Here is a 12,041-nt window from a genome sequence, read left to right as displayed (position 1 = left end):
GTTTCTCTCAGGTGAAGCACACACTTCTAAGGGCAAAACAATATTTCTGCAAAGAGGCAGGAGACCTGGGAGGACTTTGTCATGATAATTGCATTAAAGAGAATACAGCAGCTAAATGCCCAGTATGTGAAAGATGTTAGCTCTTAACAAAGCTGCATTTTACTGATAAGAGTTTTTCAGGCACCGTTTTTGATCACTTTGTGCCAATCGTCTGCGAGGCCAAGGACGATCAAGCTTAATTTTCTGCTCGCCACGGCAATTGCAACGTGGGATAAGACGAAAAATTTACGACTGCAGGGGATCTCCCAATTAGCTACATTTGTGAGAAGAAGATATTGGATTTATACTCCACCCTTCACTAGCCGAAGGAGTGTCAGCTATGCTGCCATGGGGGTGGGGAGGTTAGTTGTATCCTAATTGCCAGTGCATTCCTTCTGTGCTTCTTTGTTGCTGTAACGCTTTGTCTATAAGTTCTGCAGGTGGTGATGTTGATGTCTGGGTTTCTCAGGAGCCGTGGGAGAGAGTTTGGTTCCCAGCTTCAGCGCTAAACGGCCGGAGCCCTTTCTCCCGCGTGCGGGAGTGTGGCTAATTGGCCAGGGCAGTGGGGTGTGTGCATACGAATACCCTATATCCTATTATGCCCCAGGGGCAGCCGCCATTCTTAACAGTGCCTATGTTAATGCATCTATACCTCTTCAATAAAGTATTACCTTTCCTGATAAGCGTGTACTACATTGTTGGCGTGGGTTCTGACATTCTGTTAAGAATCCTTCATTCTCTATCTACGTGCCTCTCTCCATAACCGAGATGAGCGATGGAGAGGAGAAATTGAACCCTTCAGAAGAGGAGGAGGAGGGAGAGGAGGAAACCCCTATCCCGACCCAGACGGTGACACCAGTGACCACCACGCCGCTGGTGACCGCGGCTGAGAAGGGAGCCGTCCCAAAGACGACATTGACCCTGGTGTTCCTGACTCCCTCGGGGCCGCGGCAGCCGCCCGGCCCGGCATATTGTCCGAGCTCCAGGTGGGGCCATTTCAACCTGGATTCCACTGCAGAGACTTATATGCTATATGCTTGTTAGCCGCCCTGAGCCTCCAGGGAGGGCGGGATAAAAATGTAAATAATAGATAAAATAAATACGCAGGGCCCCCGGAGAGATAGCAGGTTTGACCTGCGATTTACCTCAGCTGGAGGTTTTCCCCCGTAAGGGGCCTCCTTTGAACCACCGCTGGCCCCGTGGGTGACGGAGTGATCGAAGGCGAGGAGTGGGCACGTGTCCCCTGGAACTGGCCCACAGGATGGAGGTGGCGGATTGAGAGAGGCGACAGCTGCAGAGGGATCTGGAGGACATTATTCATGCGATCCTGCAGTTGGTAGCTATTAGGGAGCAGAGGGAAGCCCACCCGGTGACACCGGTGGTGCCTGCAGCCCCACCGGCTCCCCCGCTGCCACCACAGCCTGGAGATGTGCCCAGGCCAGGTCCGGGGGAGGTCCCGGTTCCAGCACCCCGACCCTGTAGTCCGAGAGGCCCAGCGATTCATCGCCCGAAGGACCTCATTGAGGCCATGTTCGACGGGAACCCTACTTTGTGGTTCGAGTGATGAAGTTCGTGGAAAGATTGGGCCACCTGTTCCCAGATGACAGCAGCCGCGTGAACGTGGTAGCGGCACGCTTGTGGGACGAGGGGAAGGTACAAGTCATCTCACCCAGGTGTCAAGAGCACCGATGGGACTTGAAATGGGGCCAGCAGCTGATAGCGAAAACCCCTAGAGTGTGTCTGGCTCAAGAGGAGCTGCTATCCATTCCCCCCGAGTATTGGGACTTGGCCAGGGTGTTTGAGGAGAAAGAAGCTGATGAGCTCCCACCTCATAGACACTCGGACTGTAGCATTGAAGTATTGCCTGGCCAGAAACTACCCAAGGGGTGCATTTACGCAATGGGGCCAGCGGAGAAAGATGAACTGCGCAAGGTCATAGACAAGAACCTGGCCCATGGTTTCATTAGACCGGCCTCGTCCCCGTTTGCAGCTCCAGTATTGTTCTGAAAGAAAAAAGATGGGGGGCTGAAACTATGCACGGATTACAGAGGCTTAAATGTAGTGTCGTCAACTAATGCATACCCCATGCCCTTGATCAAGGACTTGCTATCGGAAACAGCCAAGGGGAAAATCTTTTCTAAGTTGGATCTTCGGGATGTGTACTTTCGAGTGCACATCAGGGAGGGGGACGAACATAAGACTGCTTTTAACACCCCTCTCGGACAGTTCGAATATCGGGTGATGCCATTCGGTCTTCAAGGGGCTCCGGGGGTCTTCATGAATTTGATCAATGAGGTGTTGCACAAACATTTACTCAAAGGGGCCCTTGTTTACCTAGATGATATCTTGCTGTACTCCCCCGACCTACCCTCCCACGTGAAATTGGTGAGGGATGTGTTAGCCACGTTGCACAAGCACAAACTGTTTGCCAAGCTGTCCAAATGCGAGTTTCATAAGATGCACATTGACTTTTTGGGTATTGGATCTCTGACCAGGGCCTGGAGATGGACCCGGGGAAAGTTCGCGACGTGCTGGGGTGGGGGGTACCCCGCACCCGACGCCAGCTCCAATCCTTTCTCGGATTCACAAACCTTTACAGAATTTTTTTGCCCAACTTTGCCCAGGTCAGCTTACCCCCTAACGGACTTGCTAAAGACTAAGGGGAAGGGGCCGAATGCTACTAAGCCGAGCACTGTGTTGCCATGGAGTAAAGAGTGCCAGGAGGCTTTCGAACGCCTCAAAGCCTTGTTCACTTCGGAGCCAGTCCTCGCCTACCCCGATGAAACGAAAAAGTTCATTGTCCAAACCGATGCGTCAGATGTTGCCATGGGGGGGGGATTCTCCAGGTGGGTGGGGGTGGCTTGCTACATCCCTTGGCATACATGTCAAGGAAATTCAATGACACAGAACGTAACTGGTCCGTTTGGGAGAAGGAGGCGGGGGCAATAAAGCTCGCTTTAACCACATGGAGACATTGGTTGGAGGGGGCAAGGGTCCCGTTCAAGGTGTGGACTGATCATAAGAACTTGGAAACGCTTAAAACACCTCGGTGTCTTAATGCAAAGCAGCTCTGGTGGGCAGATTTCTTTTACAAATTTCAGTTCACCCTACATCACTTCACCGGCTCTGCAAACTCTTTGGCCGACGCCCTGTCACGCCTACCCCAACATGATAGCCAACGGGAAGTGGTTTTGGACTCAGTGTTCACGCCTTCCCATCTGGGTGGGGCGGTGACGACTCGTAGCCAGACACGCCTCACCGCTCCACCCCCTGTGCCGCGGGACCCGGTCCTTCCCAGTCCTGAAACACCGGGGGGGGGGACCTAGCACAACAAGTTCATCTCAGCCTTCTCGGAAGGAGACAAGGCCATCCTCGAAGCGGAGGGGGATTTCGAGCTACGGGCAGACGGCTGTTGGTATCGAGGACATAAACTGTTCATTCCCCTTTCCCTCAGGGGGGAAGTGTTACAAGCTGTGCTTGGCTCCAAACTGTCGGGACACCCGGGTTTCGTTAAGTCCCTTCAGCTCTTGCAATGGCTATTTTGGTGGCCGCAAATGCGAAAGGATTTATCCTCTTTTGTAAAATCCTGCCAGATCTGTGCCATGAGTAAGCATCAACCGGGGAAAACCCCAGGGCTGTTACACCCCCTTCCTACCCCGAGCAGGCCCTGGGAAGTAATTTCCATGGATTTCATTACAGATCTTCCACTGAGTAAATCGATGACTGTTATTTGGGTGGTGGTGGACTTGTTTTCCAAGCAAGCCCATTTCATTCAGTTTGCTTCCCTGCCCATGGCGAAAGCATTGGCCAAAGCATTTCTCCTTCCCCCGGCCCCGAACCTACTCCTTCGCTCAGACTCCCCTGTCCTACATCACAACATACCTCAGTTGAAACTGACAGCATGGCAGATAACGTTGCAGGTTTCTCCTTACGTGTAGTGAACGTCCTTTTAAATTCCAGGAAGCCTACTACTCGGAAGTCCTACGACTATAAATGGAGAAGATTCTGTTCTTTTCTGGGTGATGACGCCCCTCGAGCCACCTCAGCTGGCCTCGAAAGAGTTTTCTGTTTCCTTCTCTCTTTAGCTGACTCGGGACTTTCCCACTCTTCTTTAAGAGTTTACTTAGCCGCTCTGTTGGCTTTTCATGTTCCAGTTGACGGATGTACTCTGTTTGCACATCCAATTTCCAAACGTTTTTTAAAAGGTTTGCTTCACTTTTACCCTCCTGTCAAAACTCCAGTCGCTCCATGGGACCTTCCTCTAGTTCTACACCAGCTTACAAGGAAGCCCTTCGAACCACTCGCAACATGCGAACTTAAACTCTTAGCGTGGAAAATGGCCTTTTTAATTGCCATTACCTCGGCCAGGCGAGTGGGAGAAATATTGGCTTTCCGGCACGATACACCTTACCTGTCCTCTCTGCCTGATGGAGTCCGCTTAGTCCCGGACACCTCCTTCCTGCCGAAGGTGGTGTCAGAGTTCCACCTGCAGTCGGAGGTCTTCCTCTCTGACTTCTTCCCAAATCCAACATCAGCGGAAGACAAACTACTCCACACCTTGGACATGAAGCGGGCTCTCCTACCTCACTAGAACACACTCGACTAGACAAGACTCACAACTGTTTGTCTCTTATGCGTCAGCACAACTGGGCACTCGCATCACGGCCCAGTGCCTGTCAAAGTGGATTGTGGGTCTCATCCGTCTGTGTTACCAGATCGCCAAACAGCCATTTCCTGGCCCTATCAGGGCTCATTCTACCAGGGCTGTTGTGACTTCCACTGCCTTCCTCCAGGGAGTGCCGCTGACAGACATTTGCAAAGCCGCTACGTGGGCCACACCTAATACCTTCATCAGGCACTACACCCTAGACGTACCAACACCAGTAGCAACATGGGACGTCACATTCTGTTCTCGGCTACACAGTAAAAGATCTGCCAGCACCCTCCTCCAGGTAGGCCACTGCTCGCTAATCTCCCATGGGTGTGAAGCACAGAGACCACGACGAAGATAAGCAGGTTGCTTACCAGTAACTGGTGATCTTCGAGTGGTCATCTGTGCATTCACACCACCCACCCTCCTTCCCCGCTGCTGTCAGCTTCTACATTTTTAATAGGGGTTGATTTGCGGCAGTTTGTAGGAACTGGCGGGATGTCCGTGCCCACCCCTCTGGGCATGCGCGATGGGGTTCCTGCACATGCCCGAGGAACTGGGTGCGAAAATCCATTAAAAGAGCTTGCTACAGCATTGATTGATCCAGCGCGTGTGCACTAGATCCCATGGGTGTGAATGCACAGATGACCACTCGAAGATCATCAGTTACTGGTAAGCAACCTGCTTTTGCTTGAAAGGCTCATTTTCCAAATATGCTCTGGTTACAGTTGTGGTGGGCTTCTGTTGCTGAGGTTGCTCAATAACTTGGTGAGGAGGCCACTTGTTTTGCCAACAGAAAGTTATTTCTAGTGTATCCAGTCAAAGGAAATCCGGGCTGCGAAAGACCCTGAATAGGCACCATCCTTCAGAGTAGAGAGTGTCGACTTGGGTGTCTCAGCAGCCTGCCTTGGAAGGCAAAGTCATTTTTATAGCACTCTGGCTGTTATAAGTTATCTCAGTAATCATTGCAACAGTTCTGCAAGGTGTATCACTACTTCGCCCATATTACAGATGCATGCCTCCTTCTCAGAGAGAGTGAGTTGCTTGCCAAAGGCCTCTAAGTGGTCTTGTGGGTTGAGGCAGAATTCAAACCCACTACCTCACAGGTTGCACACTTGACCTCTGTTCTGTACAAATAGTTATAATCAGTCCATCTGGCTAGGTCCTCTTTCATTACACTACAGGATAATTACATAATTGATACTAAACTGGCAGCTTGCTGTGGACTCGCAGCAGTTTGTCTCTGCAGGGACATGTTTTGGTAACAGAGCAGTAGGGACAGCAGCTCTTCTTGATTGCCTGGCAACCATTTCCAGCCCTGAGGCAGCCTTTTACTGTCTGACACGGACCCAGTAAGACCCTGGGGACCCTCTGCCGCTAGGACATCTTTGGTTTTTGTATTTTTATATTTTCTCATTTTCTTGTATTTGCTTGTCCTGTGAGCTGCCTTGGGTGCATTTTTCTTTCCATGGAAGTGCCCTAAAACAAACCACCTTGTGTAATCTCCTCCCCAAATTTGCTTTTGTTTATAGGGTGAAAAGGTAAACTATGACAAATTCAGGAACTGGCTGTTGCACAATAAAGAGACCTTCACGTTTTCCCGCTGGCTGCTCTCCGGAGGCGTGTACGTGACCCTCACGGATGACAGCGACACCCCCACCTTCTATCAAACTCTCGCTGGAGTCACACACTGTAAGTAACTGCTACGTAACTGAGCAGTCCTGTTTCACGCGGGCGGCAGTCCTCAAGGCTTCCTGGATTTCGTGATGCTGAATAGATAGATCTTACTTGGGATCGTTCAGCAAACCGACTCCTTCTCTTATATGTGAACTACTGTGGCCAAACTTTTAAATTAATCCGCTGTTTGTACGGTACTGTACATTTATGTAATTCTGGCTTTATGGATGTGGCAGATAGGGCTAAGTCCGCCAGTCCCCTTTTAACCGTATTTGTCTGTTGGAGAAGCCGGAGGCAGCCTCTTTCTTGGATGTACCAATAGATACTATGAGGAATACTGGCTATTTGATACAATGTAGTTCAGATGTCATGAATTCAGTTCTTAAAACTGTGCTATATACGCTTGGGAAATGGCCATGAGCTTGCGCCAGGCACCCCTTCCCCAAACACCTGTGGTCAATTATTTCAATAAGTTTGCAAATCAGAATTTGGAGTCCAGTTCTGTGTGCCAATCGCAGTGTGGCAATTGAGATACTGTGACAAACTTCAGTTACAGGCAGCCAGGAAGTGACAGAGGGAACCTGTGTGCAAATGGGGGTGAGGAGCATATGACATCTGAATTGGGTCAGAATGTTGTGGCATTTCCCTGGGGAAGACAAAGAGCACCCCAGTAAATGCCCAGCAGAATCATACCACCTTCCAGAAGACATAGAAGGTACAGAAGCAGAGTGGTGAGTGATGTTCCCCACCAGGGACAGCAGGTGGTGTCACTATGATTGACAGCTATCTCTCTTTTTGCACAGTATGTTTCTGTCTCTCCCCCCAATATCGTTCCTGCCCTCTTGATTACTATATCCTTTCCATCCATTCAGTCAACAATTTCCAATTGAAAATTTTGTCCAATCCCACTCTTTTAAGAAAAGGGAAGTCACCCTGTACTGATTTACCCCCTGGGATCGTATTGTTTGCACCTCACCTCCTGACTTTTGTTTTACTGCTCTCTCTTGCCTCTCCGTGTTTTCCTGTCCCTGCATGTGTTGCTGATCTCAGTCTACAAGATTCATTATATTGCTGTTTAATTGCATTTGTTAGAAGAAACCAATGCCCTCCATATATATTTAACAAGGAAGCAGAGGAAATCTGATTATTTGAGTTTGTAGTATAGTAGGCAACGGCTGGCCGTGCCGGCAAAAGCCAGTAGAACTTTATAGCTTTCTGAAATATCTGTATTTGTCATGGGATTTACAGTCGATGCTGGCCATTTCCGATGGAATTGTAAGTGCCGTGAAACAGAGCAATTTGTCTTGGAGTTTACGAGGCCCGGGAAATAGGGAAACAAATATTTCCTAGCTGGTTGGCTTATATTCTCAGGGTTTTTGTATTTGTGGCTTTTTAAAAAAAAAAGACAAATCTTTTGGAACAGATCTGTTTACTGTAGACTATGTCAATTTTGTGTGATTGTCTGCGTGGTCAAAGAATGTCCTGTAGGAAGAGTCCCAGTACCTTGATGCTGCTTATCTGGCCCCTGTGAGCCCACTGAATCAAGGATGATGAAGAACTTGACTTGCAGAGAAAAGAGGCACTTCATCTTTGTGTGTGCGTTTTGTGTGAGTTTTATTGTATATCTGTCTTGAAGGGAGTTTGAAACAGCAGAGGACCGATGCCTGCTCGCCTCCTGAGGCAGTGGTGTGATCCTTTTGGAAAGCACAGTAATTCTCAGTGCCCTGCTAAATCAGAACCTCATGCTGGCTGAACTCATGGGCTCTCTACTGCTAGATACCACTGTCTCCCCGCCCCCCTCCTTCCCATGAAGCCTGGCAACCCCTGGGTAGATCAGATTGCTTCTGTGGAGGGGTGAACTTGGTTAGACTAGCGATGCCTGATCTCACCTGATCTTGGAAACTAAGCAGGGTCAGCCCTGGTTAGTACTTGAATGAGAGTCCGCCAAGGAAGTCCAGGGTCGCTACACAGAGGCAGGTGATGGCAAACCACCTCTGAACATCTCTTGCCTTGAAAACCCTACGGGCTGACCATACGTTGGCTGTGACTTGAGGGCGCTTTCCTCTACCACCACCACCACCATGTGATGCCCAACAAGAGAAGCCCATGGAATGCTGGCTGCTGGCTTTCGGCACTGGAAAGAGCCTAGACAAATTCCGGAAGGACAAGCCTACTGATGTACCCGTTAGCCAACCTGGATAATACTGCCTCTGAATTCCTTTTCCTGGGTGGCAACGGTAGAGAAGGGCTGTTGCTTCCAGGCTCTTGTTCTGGAGGCGCCCTGTGGGCCCAGTGGGTGGCCTGTGGGTCCGATCCAGCTCCCAGTGGCTTCACCAAAAGTAGATTTAGGTGGAGCAAGAAGGTTTGCCTGCCTTTTCCATTTGTAAGAGAGAAAAAGTAGTCAAGAGGTTCTAGACTCAGCATCACCCTCTTGCTTCTGGGCTTGGGGCGCACCCTCCTGGCACGTGCTCTGGAACTGCGCATTCCTTCCTGCTGGCTGCTTTGGCTTCGTGATAGAGCCTGACCACGAGAGAGGCAGTTGGCATGCCCAGCAAAAATATACTTCCTGCTCTCTGGGCTGTTGCCCGCAGAAACAAAGTGCCCCAAGCATAGGGAGAGTTGGCTGTCTCTCGTCTGCCTCATTTCAGATTGGAAAGCCACGTGAATCACCACCCAGACGTCTATGACCCTGCTTACAAATGGCTTAAGCCAGTCGCCAGGCAACAGCTGCTATCCCCCCCCCCCCCAGCTACTTGGAGAGTTTCTTATTGAAGGCTCTACTGAACTTGTCTGACGGGGATTAAGACCTGGCTGAATTACGAGGGAGAGCCTTGGCTCCCTCCCCCATATGTGCAAAGCTTGTCCTTTATTATCGTGCCTCCAATTTCCTTTGTGTTCTGGAAGTCATTAAAAGGAAGCCAGCGGTTGCAGGGCTGGTGTCAGCATACCCTGCAGTGGGGCAGCCTCCAGGGCCCATGGCTTCTGAGAGGGCCCATCGTTGCTGACTCCCTACTCACACAGTCTCCTCTAACGCCTGCATTCACACGCTCCCACTGCCTACTTGTGAGCACTTTGTCACCTGTGTTCCCACAGCCTGCATCTGCTGCCTTGTGCCTCTAGAGGAAGGCATGTGGGTGGGGCAGAAAACATCAGCCTGTCCGCTGGCCATGGCAGTGGCTCCCCTAACTGCGCCCAGCACCATCAGGGAAAGGGCACGCGGGCAGTCTGGGCAGCTATTACTGTGCAGGTGATGAGACAGCTTGCCAGTGGGCCGGAGAACGATCTGCAAACAAGTGGGGGGCTTGTGGGTGGGCAAGCAAAGAAGCCTGGTAGTGGGCATGCCCCCCCCCCGGGCACTCTTTGCCCAGGGCCTCACAAACCTGGAACTGGCCCTGAGATTATGACACACACAACACACATTTGGCTGTAAAAAACACTTGGAAACAGGCAAGACATACAGAGAGCACGGAAGTCCAAAGGCAGGACAACAGTGTTGACATTACTCCCAGAACGAATGGCTGGGCAAACACCAGGGAACACCAGGTCCTTTGCAGTAGGTGCCAAGCTCGCCCAGGGCTGAAACTCATTTCTGGGTTTTTACAGCCCTGGAATTTCTGCTTCGTGAGAATCGTCTGAAGGGTGAGGAGACTGGCTCATGTGCCTTGCAAAGGTATTTTGTCGCTGTGAAAACCAAAATACTGGTTTTGTTCAGAATGACTGGCCACTAGGTTTGGATTTATAAACCTCTGTGTAATCTTGAAAACATGGATGGGAAACTTTTCCCCTCTCCCGTAATACAAGAATTGAGGGAGTGGGGAGTGGCACCCAGTGAAATTGGTTGGTGGTAGATTCAGGACAAGCAAATGGGTGTCGCTTCACACAGTTGATTTGGAAACTTGTGACATTTGTTGCTGACGTTGGCTTTAAAGAAAGGATTAAATAAATTTGTAGAGAAGGGAGGTCCCTGGATGAACCTATTAATGAAGATGGCTAAATAGAGCCTCCATGTTTAGAAGCAGTAGGACTCTGAATTCTGCTTGCTGGTGGGCCTGCATGTTCTGCCTTTGGCCTTCTTGAAGGCACCTGGAGGGCGACCACATGCTAAACAGAGAAGCATCTGATCCAGCAGGGTCATTCTGCACTCATAGGGGTAAGGGCCCAGCTTTTGTTACCATTGTCCAGGGAGATTAGCTTTGCCAGCAGTAAAGAGCAAGGCATTTTCTGAGGCTCTGGGACAAGATTTCCAGAGAAGGTCAATCAGAACTGAAAACCTGAAGCTGCCTTATTCTGAATTAGACCATCTAGCTCAGTTGTCTCCTCTCACTGGCGGCGGCGGCAGCTCTCCGGGGTCTCAGGGAGAGGTCTTTCACATCACCCACTACCCATCTTTCTAACTGGAGATGCCTGGGACCCTCTGTACTCAAACGACATGCTCTACCACTGACCCACAGTTCCTCTGTAAATGGACCCTGCCTTAGATTGAGTCAGACCATTGGTCTATCAAAGTATCTCTCCTCTGGCAGCAGCTCTCCCGGGCCTCAGGTGTAGATCTTTCACATCACCTATTACTTGATCCTTTTAGCTAGAGATGCTGAGGATTGAATCTGGGACCTTCCGCATGTCAGGCAGATGTAGGATTAGCTGAGCTGCAGCCCCTCCTGTTGGGGAAGGTTTTAAAGAACCCCTGAGAATCACTCTGATGTTGCTGCTTTTTACCGTCTCAACAAATTCTGGTTTTATAGACACAGGTGAATTTTGGAGGACGGTCATATTTCTTTTTTTAGAAAGAATAAATTGTACTGTAAACCACCTGTGACAAGTAACAGGTAGCGATGCCTTGCATGGTGCCCTCTGCTGGTGGGCGTAATTTTTTTCCTATTAAAACCCATCTGAGGAATTCTGACATAGAAATGAAAAATAACCCTGATTAAAAATAAGCAAAAAATTATTATTATTTTTTTGGGGGGGGAGGGTTGAGGATGAATGGAAGACAGCGAGCATTTGTTGTGAAGCTTCAGTGGCTCCATTTAGATCTGCTTAACGAGCCAAGTTATCGAAAAACCATAAACAAATTGTAATTTTTTCATTTGTAAATAACATTTATGTAGTGGAAGGCAGATAACTATAATTATGTTTTCCCAGCCTAGAATTACAAAGGGAATTTTTGAAAGTCACACTAAGTTGCACACACTTGCCATTTTTAATCAAATTTTGTTCCATTTCATTTAAACCACTTCCGGGGAGGGGGTTGCCGCGGCTGAAAGTTAGCACAGCAGTTCAGTGGCCTGGGTTCTGTTTAATTAATTGGTTCCCCCCCCCCCTCCTTATTTTGTAGGGACATTAAACTTCTTTTCCTCATGTTCTTCTAATAATACATTCTTCAATCACATTCTATCTGAAGAAGTGAGCAGTGACTGACGGAAGCTCCTCCCCTGCCACAGATTTTGTTAGTCTTTAAGGTGCTCCTGGCCCCTTGCAGTTTTCTACTGCCACAAACAGACTAACGCAGCTACCCATCTTGAGTATTCTTTTTGTTATTTTTAGCAATATGTAAATGTGTTATTTTTTTCCTCTCTTGCCTGATCTATTCTGCCCTAGTTGTGCCATCTATTTCCCTTCTGCTTGCCATTGGGAAGGGAAAAGGACCCTGTAAATAAAGGGTTTTTAAGAGTTC

The 12,041-nt window shown here is 49.4% G+C and overlaps 1 protein-coding gene across 1 annotated transcript in view; it reads left to right on the top strand.

Annotated features, from left to right (window-relative positions):
* The window catches only part of USP32 (ubiquitin specific peptidase 32), a gene marked incomplete at its 5' end in the record, with an annotated part of 115,813 nt that overhangs the window by 14,381 nt on the left and 89,391 nt on the right, over positions 1 to 12,041 (top strand). Inside the window, one exon of the mRNA XM_015409484.1 lies at positions 6,223 to 6,382. Coding sequence (XP_015264970.1) covers positions 6,223 to 6,382 — 160 coding nt within the window. The remainder of the gene's footprint in view (positions 1 to 6,222; positions 6,383 to 12,041) is intronic.

The sequence above is a fragment of the Gekko japonicus genome, unplaced genomic scaffold (genome assembly GCF_001447785.1).
Source record: "Gekko japonicus isolate JY-2015 unplaced genomic scaffold, Gekko_japonicus_V1.1 scaffold959, whole genome shotgun sequence".
NCBI classification, from domain to species: Eukaryota; Metazoa; Chordata; class Lepidosauria; order Squamata; family Gekkonidae; genus Gekko; species Gekko japonicus.
This window is presented reverse-complemented; position numbering and strand designations above follow the sequence as displayed.